This window comes from Aquarana catesbeiana, linkage group LG05 (genome assembly GCF_042186555.1).
Source record: "Aquarana catesbeiana isolate 2022-GZ linkage group LG05, ASM4218655v1, whole genome shotgun sequence".
Taxonomy (NCBI): domain Eukaryota; kingdom Metazoa; phylum Chordata; class Amphibia; order Anura; family Ranidae; genus Aquarana; species Aquarana catesbeiana.
Window position 1 is genome coordinate 235,129,406 of NC_133328.1, and position 12,860 is coordinate 235,142,265.

Here is a 12,860-nt window from a genome sequence, read left to right on the forward strand (position 1 = left end):
CCTTGACTTTGAGCGGGGATATCTGAATGATGGTTGCAGCTACAGGCATCATTCAGATATCAGCTTTTTCAGCCGGCGATTTCCTACACCATAAGAATGATCATAGCAGCTGTTCCACTGCTTGATCGTTCTTATGGGAGGCGAGAGGGGACGCCCCCCCCTTCCCGCCACCCTCCGGTGCTTCTACCGACTCACCGCTAGATCGAAGCCAAGATCGTTTTTTTTTTGTTTTTTTTCAGGCTTCCCAGCCTAGAGGTGAGATGTGTGGTCTTATTGACCCCATATCTCACTGTAAAGAGGACCTGTCATGCCATATTCCTATTACAAGGATGTTTACATTCCTTGTAATAGAAATAAAAGTGATCAAAAAATTTTTGGGGGGGAAAAAAGTGTCAAACTAAAATAAATAAAGTAAAATAAACAATAAAAAAAAAAAAAAAAAATTTAAAGTGCCCCTGTCCGTGTGCTCACATGCAGAAGCGAACACTTACGTAAGTCCCGCCCACATATGAAAACGGTGTTCAAACCACACATATGAGGTATCACTGCGAACGTTGGAGCGAGAGCAATAATTTTGGCCCTAGACCTCCTCTGTAACTCAAAACATGTAACCAGTAAAAAATTTTAAAGCGTCACCTATGGAGATTTTTAAGTAGCGACGTTTGGCACCATTCCACGAGCGTGTGCAATTTTGAAGGGTGACATGTTAGGTATCTATTTACTCGGCGTAACTTCATCTTTCACATTATGCAAAAACATTGGGCTAACTTTACTGTTTTGTTTTTTTTTAAAGCACAAAACTGTTTTTTTTCCCCAAAAAACACGTTCGAAAAATTGCTGCGCAAATACCGTGTGAGATAAAAAGTTGCAACAACCGCCATTGTATTCTCTAGGGTCTTTTCTAAAAAAATATATATAATGTTTTGGGGTTCTATGTAATTTTCTAGCAAATAAATGATGATTTTTACATGTAGGAGAGAAATGTCAGAATTGGCCTGGGTACTCCAGAACGCCTGAAGGTGCTCCCCTGCATGTTGGGCCTCTGTATGTGGCCACGCTGTGTAAAAGTCTCACACATGTGGTATCGCCATACTCGGGAGTAATAGCAGAATGTGTTTTGGGGTGTAATTTGTGGTATGCATATGCTGTGTGTGAGAAATAACCTTCTAATATGACAATTTTGTGAAAAAAAAAAAAAGAAAAAAAAAAATCTTGATTTTGCAAAGAATTGTGGGAAAAGATGACAATTTAAAAAAACTCACCATGCATCTTTTCAAATACCTTGGAATGTCTTATTTCCAAATAGGGGTCATTTGGGGGGTATTTGTACTTTTCTGGCATGTTAGGGTCTCAAGAAATTTGATAGGCCGTCAGTACTTCAGGTGTGATCAATTTTCAGACATTCGCACCATAGCTTTTGGACTCTCTAACATTCACAAAGACCAAATAATATACACCAAATTGTACTTATTTTTACCAAAGATATGTAGCAGTATAAATTTTGGCCAAAATTTCCAAAGAAAAATTACTAATTTGCTAAATTTTATAACAGAAACAAAGAAAAATTCATTTTTTTACCAAATTTTCAGTCTTTTTTCTTTTATAGCGCAAAAAATAAAAAACCCAACAGTGACTAAATACCACCAAAAAAAAGCTCTATTTGTGTGAAAAAAAGGACAAAAATTTCATATGGGTAAAGTGTTGTATGACTGAGTAATTGTCATTCAAAGTGTGAGAGCACCGAAAGCTGAAAATTGGTCTGGTTAGGAAGGGGGTTTAAGTGCCCAGTGGTCAAGTGGTTAAAAAGTGAAAGTTTGATGGATTATTGTTAATCTGTCCCATTACTTTTGGTCCCTTAAAAAGTGGGAGGCACATATACAAACTGTTGTAATTCCTACACCGTTTACCCGATTTGGATGTAAATACCCTCAAATTAAAGCTCAAAGTTTGCAGTTAAAGCACATCTTGTTCATTTCATTTCAAATCCATTGAGGTGGTGTATAGAGCCAAAAAGATTAGAATTGTGGCGATGTCCCAATATTTATGGACCTGACTGTATGTGATGAATTGTGATTGCCAGACAAATGTGAAGTGAAATTTACATTCTGCAATAATTTCTTTTGGTAGGGAAACGTTTAATGTGATTTGGAGAAGTTGAGTTGTAGGTTGGATAACGTTTTGTAGTGTGCAAACACGCTTATTAGGCTGGGGATAGTAGTGTGGGGTTCAGATAGGAATAGTAATATGGCATCGCCAAAGGCCACTTTTTTATTTGTTTGCGCCAAGACATCAATTCCCTTGATGTCGTTGTTAGCTCTAATGCATCGAAGTAAGGGCTCTACTGTGAGGATGTAGAGAAGTGGTGAGAGTGGGCATCCTTATCTGGTGCCGTTTGATATGGTGAAGGTTTCCAAGAGGTGGTCGTTAACCCTAACCCCCTCAGTGGGATGATAATAGAGGGCTAGGATAAAGCATGTTGTTTGGTATACCAACACTGCTTGCATATAGTCCCAGGCCACTCTGTCAAAAGCCTTCTCTGCATCTAGTAATAAAAAGCCTTGTTTAGAAGATGTTAACAAGTGGTCTAAATTGAGAGCCTTAAAGGTGTTGTCTCTTGCTCCCCTGCCAGGTATGAATCAGTCCACATTTAGGAGAAATATAGGCCTATAATTAGTGACTAAAGTGGCCCTTATCCTCTTTAGGAATTACTGAAACGTGCATTTCCAATGTGTTTTGAAGGCTGTGTGGATGAGTGGCTAGGGAGTTGAAGGCTGCTAAAAACGGAATAGATAGTTCTCCAGCAAAAGTTTTATAGTAGGCCATTGATAGGCTTGGACTCTTTCCTGTCTTTAACTGTTTGATGGATAGTTTCAGCTCTTCCATGGTGATTGAGAGGTCCAGTTTCTTGGAGTCAGAGTTGGAGATAGGTTTGGGGCTATATTGGGCAAATAAGTCTTTGATAAGGTGTTTTATGAGTCGAGTTTGCTTGGGAAGAGGGGTCTGGGCATAAATTATACAGGTATGTGTAATATTTTACGAACAGCGATGCTATGTCTTTGGTGGTCGCTAATAGTTTGCCGTTGGGTGACTTAATGTTGTGAACTATGGTTACAGTGCGTCTATTATGTAAAACTCTCGCAAGAAGCTTTCCACATTTGTTTCCCTGATAATAAAATATTTTTTTGGTTAGGATGTAGTTGCGTTTCGATATCTTGTTAAGCTCTTCTAACAAAGTTGTTCTGACTTTTAGGAGGTCTTGGAGAGTCTGTTCTGCATGCGTGCGTTTATGCACTGTCTCTAGTTTTTGGACTTGGTCTGTTAGTGCGTTAATGTAGGTCTGTCTTTGTTTCCGGCGGTGGGCTGTTAGAGTGATGAGGTTGTAAATGAGGATACCTCTGGGTCTGTTTTTTTTTTTTCCTGGAAATTAGTGTGAAGGCTGGAAAAGATTTTAGTTGTTATGTCCTTATCTGTTAGTATTGAGGCATCTAATCGCCAGATATTAGATCAGGGTTTTGCATCTTTGCGTCTGAAAGAGCCTAACCTTGCGTCTTTGCGTCGAAAGGTTAGGCTCATTGTAATGGGATTGTTGACTGATATGAGCATAGGTTCTTTTGAGGCTCCTGAGAGCAAAGACAGGTAAATTTGAGATAGGAAGAAATAGTCGATTCTGGAGTATCGATTGTGGGGTGAAGAAAAGTAGGTGTAGTCCCGGGAGTTGGGGTTGAGAGTACGCCAGGTGTCATGTACTAAGAGGTCTTGTAGGTAAAGTTTTATGCGCCGTATGGCCTTATAGGGCAGGGAAGAAATACCAGAGTACGTGTCCAAAATAGGGTGGAGCGTGATATTGAAATCCCTGCCCCCAACACAAAGCGCTTACCCCGACTTGCTGATGCCCCGACTTGTTCATGCCCCGACTTAGTTGGGGTAGGCAGAACACTTTGGTGGGGGTGGGTCAGTCACACCTCTTGACCTTTGACCTCTGGGGGACACACCTGCTGACCTTTGGCCTTTGGGGTGGTCCCTATTCCAATCCCTAAATCCTAACCTTGTTCTTCCAGGGGAAACCCTAAATGGGCCAAGTGATTCACTACTGAATTGATAAATGATACCTTTTATGTGTATGGACAGTAAATATTTGAGTGATTGGTCTGTTATATATTGTGTCCTTTAAGAAGGAGTATCTGCCTTCTTTATCTGCCAGAGAGGCTGTTATTTGTTATGGGAGTATGCTTAGAGATGGGGATGGAGACCCCTTTGGTTTTGGCTAGATTGTTTGTGGAGTACCAAAGTATAGTAGTGGTTTGTCATTTTAGGTATACAATCGGAGCGAAAGTGTGTTTTTTGAATACAATGCCTGGCTTTAGCTTGCATATTAACATTTCAGATGCAATCTTATTTTGGGAGCATTTAGGCCATGCAAATTGATACTAGTTTGAGTGTTTTGTGCACAGTGCTTGAGAGTCTGCTTAGTGATTACTGAATAGGTTTGTAGTTAGGCTTAAAATGCAAAGAAATAGGGACTTGGTAGTCCAGTGCTTAGGATGTTGTGAGAGGAGGATATGTCTTAGATAAAAAGGGAAAGAGAGGGGAGAGTAAAGGGGTAGGGAGCAAAAGAGGGGGAGCAGAGAGGGAAGGAGGCCTCCCAATGAGGGGAAAGTTAGGATAGAAGAGCAAAGGTGTTGGGTAGGGGGTCGGTTGAGAGAGAGGAAAGTAGCAGGAGGGTATTGTTCTGGAGGCAGGCAAGAGCCAGCTAACCTGTCCCGTTTGTTGTGAAGGGAATTCCGGAGATGTGCAGTGGTGGTTGCTGTATGTTATGAGTACATGGGAAAGAGTGGCTACTGTTGGGAGGTGAGGTCAGAAGTTAACCAATGTATCAGCTGTAGGCCGTATAAAGGGGATTAAGGCATTTTGAGTGAGATCCGAGCACTTAAGGTAAGTAAAGCTAATGGTTGTTGGCCTGTGGAAGGAAAAAGTGACTGAGTGCAGATAATCTTATTATTGTGATGGTGGATCAAGAGAAGAGAAAAGTAACGGTTGGGAGGTTATCCCCTTGTACCTGTAAAATCCTGGTTAGTATATGAAGGAGGGGATGGTTTGGGAGTGAAGACCATAAAAATATGCATTCTGCAGATTTTGCAGGGGTTTGTAAGTCCTAAGCACCAATGTGATGTTCTAGTTCAGCAAAAAGTATGGGGCTTAGACTGTTGTGGCTCTGATTTGATCTCCTTCTGTGTAGCAACATGAAGATCATAGCTACGGTTCGATGAGTGGTTAGCTCATAGTTGACAATTTAGAAATAATGCAGATAACAATAAAAAACATTTTTTACGATCATCCAGGGGATCAGAGGGGTGTAAGAATCACGGATGAGAAAAAGAACATCAAGCACGACAGGCCAGAGCCTGATCGATAACATAACTGAAACTGTGCAAAGTGTCATTTGTGTGACTTATCTGTTAACATAGATCCTGTAGGTGGGGTGCCCTCATTCTTCTTGTTGAGGTCTCTGATGAACTGGAGAATTTGTTGGGCTGTGACCGATAAGAGACTGTGGGCATCTGGTGGAGGTGAGCGAGGATGTGAAGAGAATTGCTGTACCTTTGGTGTTGAACATCCATCTGTTCATTATGAGGGGGTGATCTCATGATGGAAGGTGGACCAAATTTACTGTACTATTCAGGTACCTGGACCAGTAGGTTATCAAAGGTTTTGCAGAAATGCTGTAGGTCCTCCGGGACCCGTAACATGGCCGTCTGACCTAGCACAGTTGCAGAGAGACAGAACAGAAATTTCCATCTGTAGTGGATGTTACAGGCCCATAATACATCCAGCAGGAGTTTCCAGATGCTGTAAGGTGATGTTGGATAGGTCTTGATAAATGTTTATGTCTGCACTGTTGAAGGTTATCTGAATTTGGTTTTGGGCCTTTCTAAGAATCTCTTCTTTCATGCGGAAGCTGTTTAAATAACATACCACATGTCTTGGTGGTCTCTCTCTCTCTACCTCTGGGTCAGAGAGCATGGTGTAGACGTTCCATTTATATTGTGGTAGTAGGAGGTGTGTCCAGTAACGCATTGAAATTGGATGCAATAGTGGGCAAAAGCTCAATCACTTCTGGCAGGCCTCGGACTCTTAAGTTGTGCCTGTGTCTGCGGTTGTCCAGAACTTCTAGGTGTCTATGGAGTTCCCACAGCTGGAGTGTATGGACGTCTGTCACAGTATACAGGTTGTGTATATGGGTCTCCTGGTGGGTTGTAATCTTCTCCACCTCGTGGACTCTGTCTGCAATGGCCTGTATATCATGTCTGACAACGTGTCATTAATGTCAGCAGCTACATTATGCAGATCACTGAGGCTGGGGGAGAGGTGTGCAGCTGCATTCAGTAGACATGTGCACTGCCGAAAAAATTTGTTCATTTATGTTTCATTCATTTTGTTGTTTTTTTTTTCAAAAATTCGTAAATTCTTAAATTCAAAGATTCGAAATTTGTAAATAATTCATAAATTTGTAAATTTGAAGATTCGGAAATTCGAAAATTTCGGAATTCGACATTTTGGAAATTCGAAAATTCGTAAATATGAAAATAAGGAGGGAAAATCCAAAAATTACAAAGAACGAAAATCCAAAAATTCGAAATAATACCGTATTTTTCGCTCCAGAAGACACACCTGACCATAAGACGCACCTAGGTTTTAGAGGAGGAAAACAAAAAAAAAAATATTCTGAACCAAATGGTGTACTAAAATATTTTCCAGTGCCCATGAAATGCAGACTGACCAGTGCCATAAACGCAGACTGACCAGTGCCATAAACGCAGACTGACCAGTGCCATAAACGCAGACTGACCATTGCCATAAATGCAGAGTGACATGCAGAGTGACCATTGCCATAAATGCAGACTGACCTGATGTTATCTCATATGCCTGACAGAGCAGCCCGAGCGGCCGAATGCTCTGTCTTCTGTCTCAGGAACAGTGTCAGGCCCAGCCGGGAGATTGCCTGGCGCCCACGGGGGTATGGATGTCTGTCCCCCTCTCTCCTGTCTCTCTTCCGGCGGTGGGGAATGTTGCCGTTGGCGGCGGGAGGGTGGTGCCATTGGGGGAGGTGCCAGCAGTGGCAGGGGCGGTGCCTGTAGTATATTGGCGCCATAAGACGCAGAGACATTTCCCCCAATATTTCTGGGGGAAAAAAGTGCGTCTTATGGTGCGGAAAATATGGTAACTAACTAATAATATCTATTAAATTCTAGGTATTGGAATTTCCTTTCAAATTTGGCTGTTAATGAACAAAATGAATACGAAGTTGTTTGAAGTTACTAAGTATCCGAAATAAAGAATGCCGCATCTAAACAAATGGAACAAAACTAAATATTATTATTTATTATTAATACATTTTTATTATTATGATTATTGTTATTTATTATTAATTTGTTACGTTTCATTTGTTTAGATACTGCATTTGTTATTTCGGATAATTCATAATTTTGGATAAATTCGTATTCATTACGTTCACTAACAGCCACATTTGAAAGGAAATTCCAATACCTAGAATTTAATCGTTAGTTATTATTATTAATCTACAGGATTTATATAGTGCCAACAGTTTGCGCAGCGCTTTACAACATAAGGGCAGACAGTACACTTACAATACAGGAGGGATCAGAAGGCCCTGCTCGTTAGAGCTTACAATCTAGAAGGGAGGGTCAAGTGGAAACAAAAGGCAATAACTGGGGGGGGGGAAAGAGCTGATGGAGAAAATTAAAATACAGTTGTTAGGTGTGGGCAGGGTAGGCTTCTCTGAAGAGAAGGGTTTTCAGGGATCATCTAAAAGCTAATAAAGTAGGAGATAAGCTGACAGATTGGGGTAGGGCATTCCATAGGATTGGAGAGGCTTTGGAAAAGTCCTGGAGGTGAGCATGGGAGGTAATAGTAATTAAGTTATTTCTTTGTTATTATTTCAGATTTCCAAGTTTTCGGGTTTTTGAATTTTCAGATTTTCATTTTTATTTTTGCTCTTTTTAATTTTCGGATTTTTATTCTTCTTTTTGGATTTCCGAATTTCAAATTTCTGAAATTTAGAATTTCTGAATTTCCGAATTCTCAAATTTAGAATTTCCAAATATTCGTAAAAATTCGGAAATTCTGATATTTCCGAATTAACGAATTTGTCTAAATTCGTTAAAAAACGAAATTGGAACTAAACGAATTACACATGTCTAGCATTCGGTGCAGGGGAGCTCTGTGCTGGCTCAGCCTGTGTCTGGCTCTGTGTGTGAGCCGCGTATGTGGAGGCGTGCAATTTAGCCGAGGAAGCAGCCATGCAGAATATCTCTGGTATTTGGTGACTGAATTGTGAGCTGGGATCTCACATCTCACAGGGAATGCGAGTGGGGTGTGGAGCCACTTCCGGAGCTTTTCTCCATGATTAGGCTCACTCAGATCCCAGCAGCTGAAGATTTCCGCTTCTTTGGTCGGAGCTCAAGGCTTAAGCGGCCATCTCAGCCTTCACCCTGGCCATGTCCCTGTATTATATTTATATATTTATGGAACCTATTTTTTTTTATATGGATCTGATTACCAACAATTATATTTTATTGTATACCATGAACACTGTCCTGAAGAAGCAAAAGGACCACAAAACGCATGGAAAATAGAGGGCAAATATTTAGTTATAATAGAATGTTGGAAAATTAATATCTATAACACACAATTTTGAATATACAGTAACACACGATTTGCAATATACAGTATGTCTATGCATTAAGTTATTTTAAGCTTTTTTTTATAATTTTTCACTAAAATAAGTCAAAATGTAAAATACTGTTTTCTGGGAAATCATTAACTTAGCAGGAGAGAACTTGGAATGAGCAACCGTATGTGTTTATAGTTCTCAAACTCACTGCCAATCAGAAAAATTAGTCATAGAGGTAAAGTGAAGTTAACTGATGCTGCTAAACTTTGTCTGAGCGCCAAAGTTTCAAAAAATTCTGGCCATGAAAGGGTTATAGTGCAAATATAGGCAGATATAAAAGACTTAAATAAAAAAAAAAGAAAAACACGCATGCATTTTTTAACTCTAATGCCCCGTACACACGGTCGGATTTTCCGACGGAAAATGTGTGATAGGACCTTGTTGTCGGAAATTCTGACCATGTGTAGGCTCCATCACACATTTTCCATTGGATTTTCCGACACACAAAGTTTGAGAGCAGGATATAAAATTTTCCGACAACAAAATCCGTTGTCGGAAATTCCGATCGTGTGTACACAAATCCGACGGACAAAGTGCCACGCATGCTCAGAATAAATAAAGAGATGAAAGCTATTGGCCACTGCCCCGTTTATAGTCCCGACGTACGTGTTTTACGTCACCGCGTTTAGAACGATCGGATTTTCCGACAACTTTGTGTGACCGTGTGTATGCAAGACAAGTTTGAGCCAACATCCGTCGGAAAAAATCCTAGGATTTTGTTGTCGGAATGTCCGAACAAAGTCCGACCGTGTGTACGGGGCATTATTCCATCTGCTGTTTTTGTAGATCTTTGTAATTATTCACACATAAGCATTGTATGACAGAAAAATAATAAACTTCCTTTTTATTTGGGTATGCAGACTCTAATTGAAATGCTAAAACAAATAAAAAAACAGTTTTTTTTTTTTTTTCATACAGCAGTTTTAGGATTAAACTTGAATATGTATTTTGCTTTTTCTGTCAATTCAAAAAATTTCATTACCTCTTCAAGACGAATTTCCTTTTCATAAACCAATTTTCGGACCATGCTAGCAATACTAATGACCCATGTGAGCATCATTATTAATGGGAAGAAAAAGCCAATGTGGTTGAGGAAGCTACATAAAAAAAAAAAAAATAATAATAATCTTAGAACAATAGTTGCAAAAGTTTGACAGTTGCCACAGTGGTCTCTTATTTAGATTAAACAAAAATCATAACATAGAGAGAAATGATTATATAGAGTAGATTGGTGTCAAGCTTGAATTTAAATTAGGAAAGCGTGAACTCGGTCTAGTTTTTATGGTACATTAACAACATCATGTTTTATTTCGAGGTTTGAATGATGGGCTTTGCGGCAATTTAGCTTCATTTTCCATATCATAGAAATAACATATTTCTAAAAGTAACAGATCCTTTGAAAATAAAACTGCATTAGTCCAATAGAAAGTATTTGTGTCACAGTACATTTGCATAATCTGTTACTTAATATCACAATGGAAACAAGATTTTGTAATCAAATATGTACTAAGTTATCTGTCAAATAATATGCATGTCTATCATTTGTTTAATATTTAATGGATTTAAAAGATAGCTACTAAACTATTACTGAAAAAGACACACAGAGTGCAATTATTAAACATTTGCAGTGCTTTTTTTTCCCGTGAAACTGCATATACATTCATTCTGTGTGAATGGGGGCAAAATCAAATGTTCTTAGGCAATTAGCAATTCTAGTCTAAGATGCATCAACTATGAAGTGTGCCTTGCGACATCTGCAATGGGTAATATGAAAACCAAACTTATGACTGTCCCACTAGAAGAGTATATCAAGGTGGCCCAAAACAATCCTATTTTTGATTCAGATAACCAATTAGCTTAGTTAAGTCAGTTATTCTGGTCAGCAAATTGGACAAAGGGTCCAAAAGGACCAGAGTTTGTTTACATGTTTACGGAGCTTGGGTTCCTAGTCCCTTACTGCTGCTAGCCTCAACCTGACAGTGTGAGAGATAACTTTTAACCACTTGACTGCCGGACGATTTACCCCCCCCTTTCATGACCAGGCCAACTTTTTTCTTTTTGGCACTGCGTTAGCTTATTAACTGAAAATTGCATGGTCATGCAACAGTGTACACAAATGAAGTTTGTTTCATATTTTTTACCACAAATAGAGCTTTCTTTTTATGGTATTTGATCACCACTGGGTTTTTTATTTTTTGTGCTATTATTGAAAAAAAGACAAACAATATTTTTTTACTTTCTGCTATAAAACATATCCTATAAAAAAAACATTAAAAAGCAAATCTCTTAATAAATGTTGGCCAAAATGTATTCTGCTACATGTCTTTGGTAAAAAAAATCACAATAACTGTATATTGATTGGTTTGCATGAAAGTTTTAGCATCTACAAACTAGTATATACTGGATTTTATTTATTTTATACTAGTAATGGCGGTGATCAGCGAATTATAGCGGGACGGCGTGCAATCTGACACTAATGAGGCGTACAGACGGTCAGACTTTTCAGCTACAAAAGTCCGACAGCCCGTCCCACAAACTTTCGACTGACTTTTGGCGGACTTGCGGCGGACTTTCTAATGAACGGACTTGCCTACATACGATCACACAAAAGTCCGACGGATTCGTATGTGATGATGTACACCAGACTAAAATAAGGAAGTTGATAGCCAGTAGCCAATAGCTGCCCTAGCGTGGGTTTTTGTCCATCGGACTAGCATACAGACGAGCGGATTTCTGGGTCCGGCAGAGTTACGACGTAAAGATTTGAAGCAAGTTCCAAATCTAAAGTCCGTCAGATTTGCGACTGGAAAAGTCCGCTGAAAGTCCGGGGAAGCCCACACACGAGCGGAATGTCCACCGGATTTGGTCCGTCAGCATCTGTCAGACTTTTGTAGCCGAAAAGTCCGACCGTGTGTACGCCCCATAACTAACACTTTGTGGGAACTAACTGCCACTGTCATCACCGGTGATATTTTTACAGTGATCAGTGCTAATAATATGCTATGACACTGGGCAGGAAGGGGTTAACATCTAGGGTGATCAAGGGGATAAATATGTGCCCATGTGTGTACTGTGTGCTGCTTTTACTGGGGACTTAGCAGGGAATGAAAAACCAACTAGATCCCCTGTCACTGAACATAGCTCTGTGCTATTTACACTCATAGAACAGTGTTTTGTGAGACTCAGAGCCGATCGGCGGGTGCTGGGACAAGGGCTTCTTCCCCACAACGGTTGTGGGGGTCTATACAACGGTTGTGGGGGTCTATAGGTGGGGGGGCTTATCAGAATTTGGAAGCACCCTTTAACAAGGGGACCCCCAGATCCCAGCCACCCCATGTGAATGAGTATCGGGTACATTGTACCCCTACTCATTCACCAAAAAAAGTGTCAAAAAAGTAAAAGTGACAGTTTTGGAAAAGTCCTTTATTAAAAAAAAAAGTGTCCCGTGATGTAAATCCATCTTCAAACATAGTACACAGAGGACGTTTCTCAGATCGTCAGCGCTGTGATTGAAGATTGATTTACATCGCGGGACACTTTTTTTTAATAAAGGAATTGTCAAAAACTGTCATTTTTAATACTTTTTGGGGTGAATGTGAAGGGGTACAATGTACCCAATACCCATTCACATAGGGGGGGCGGGATCTAGGGGCCCCCTTGTTAAAGGGGGCTTCCAGATTCTGCTAAGCCCCCTGTCCGCAGACCCCCACAACCACCAGGCAAGGGATGTGGTGAAGAGGCCCCTGTCTACATCAGCATGGGGACAACATGTTTTGGGGGGGACCCCAAAGCACCCTCCCCATGTTGAGGGCATTAGACCTGGTATGGTTTAGGAGAGTGGTGCACTCTCATCCCCACCCTTTTCCTGCGGCCTGCCAGGTTGTCTGCTTGGATAAGGGTCTGGTATAGATTTTGGGAGGGACCCCCATGCATTTTTTTTTATTTTGGCATGGGGTTCCCCTTAAAATCCATACCAGACCTGAAGGGCCAGATTTGGGGGGGCCACGCCATTTTTTTAAAAATTTTGGCGTGGGGTTCCCCTTAATATACATACCAGACCTAAAGGGCCTGGTAATGAACTAGGGGGAACTCACGCCATTTTTTTTCA

General features: G+C 40.4%; 1 protein-coding gene across 1 annotated transcript in view; it reads right to left on the minus strand.

The window, feature by feature from the left end:
- The window catches only part of LOC141144685 (ATP-binding cassette sub-family A member 13-like), a 178,730-nt gene that overhangs the window by 101,251 nt on the left and 64,619 nt on the right, over positions 1-12,860 (minus strand). The window contains exon 3 of the mRNA XM_073630620.1: positions 9,735-9,849. Within this exon, the coding sequence (XP_073486721.1) occupies positions 9,735-9,849 (115 nt within the window). The remainder of the gene's footprint in view (positions 1-9,734; positions 9,850-12,860) is intronic.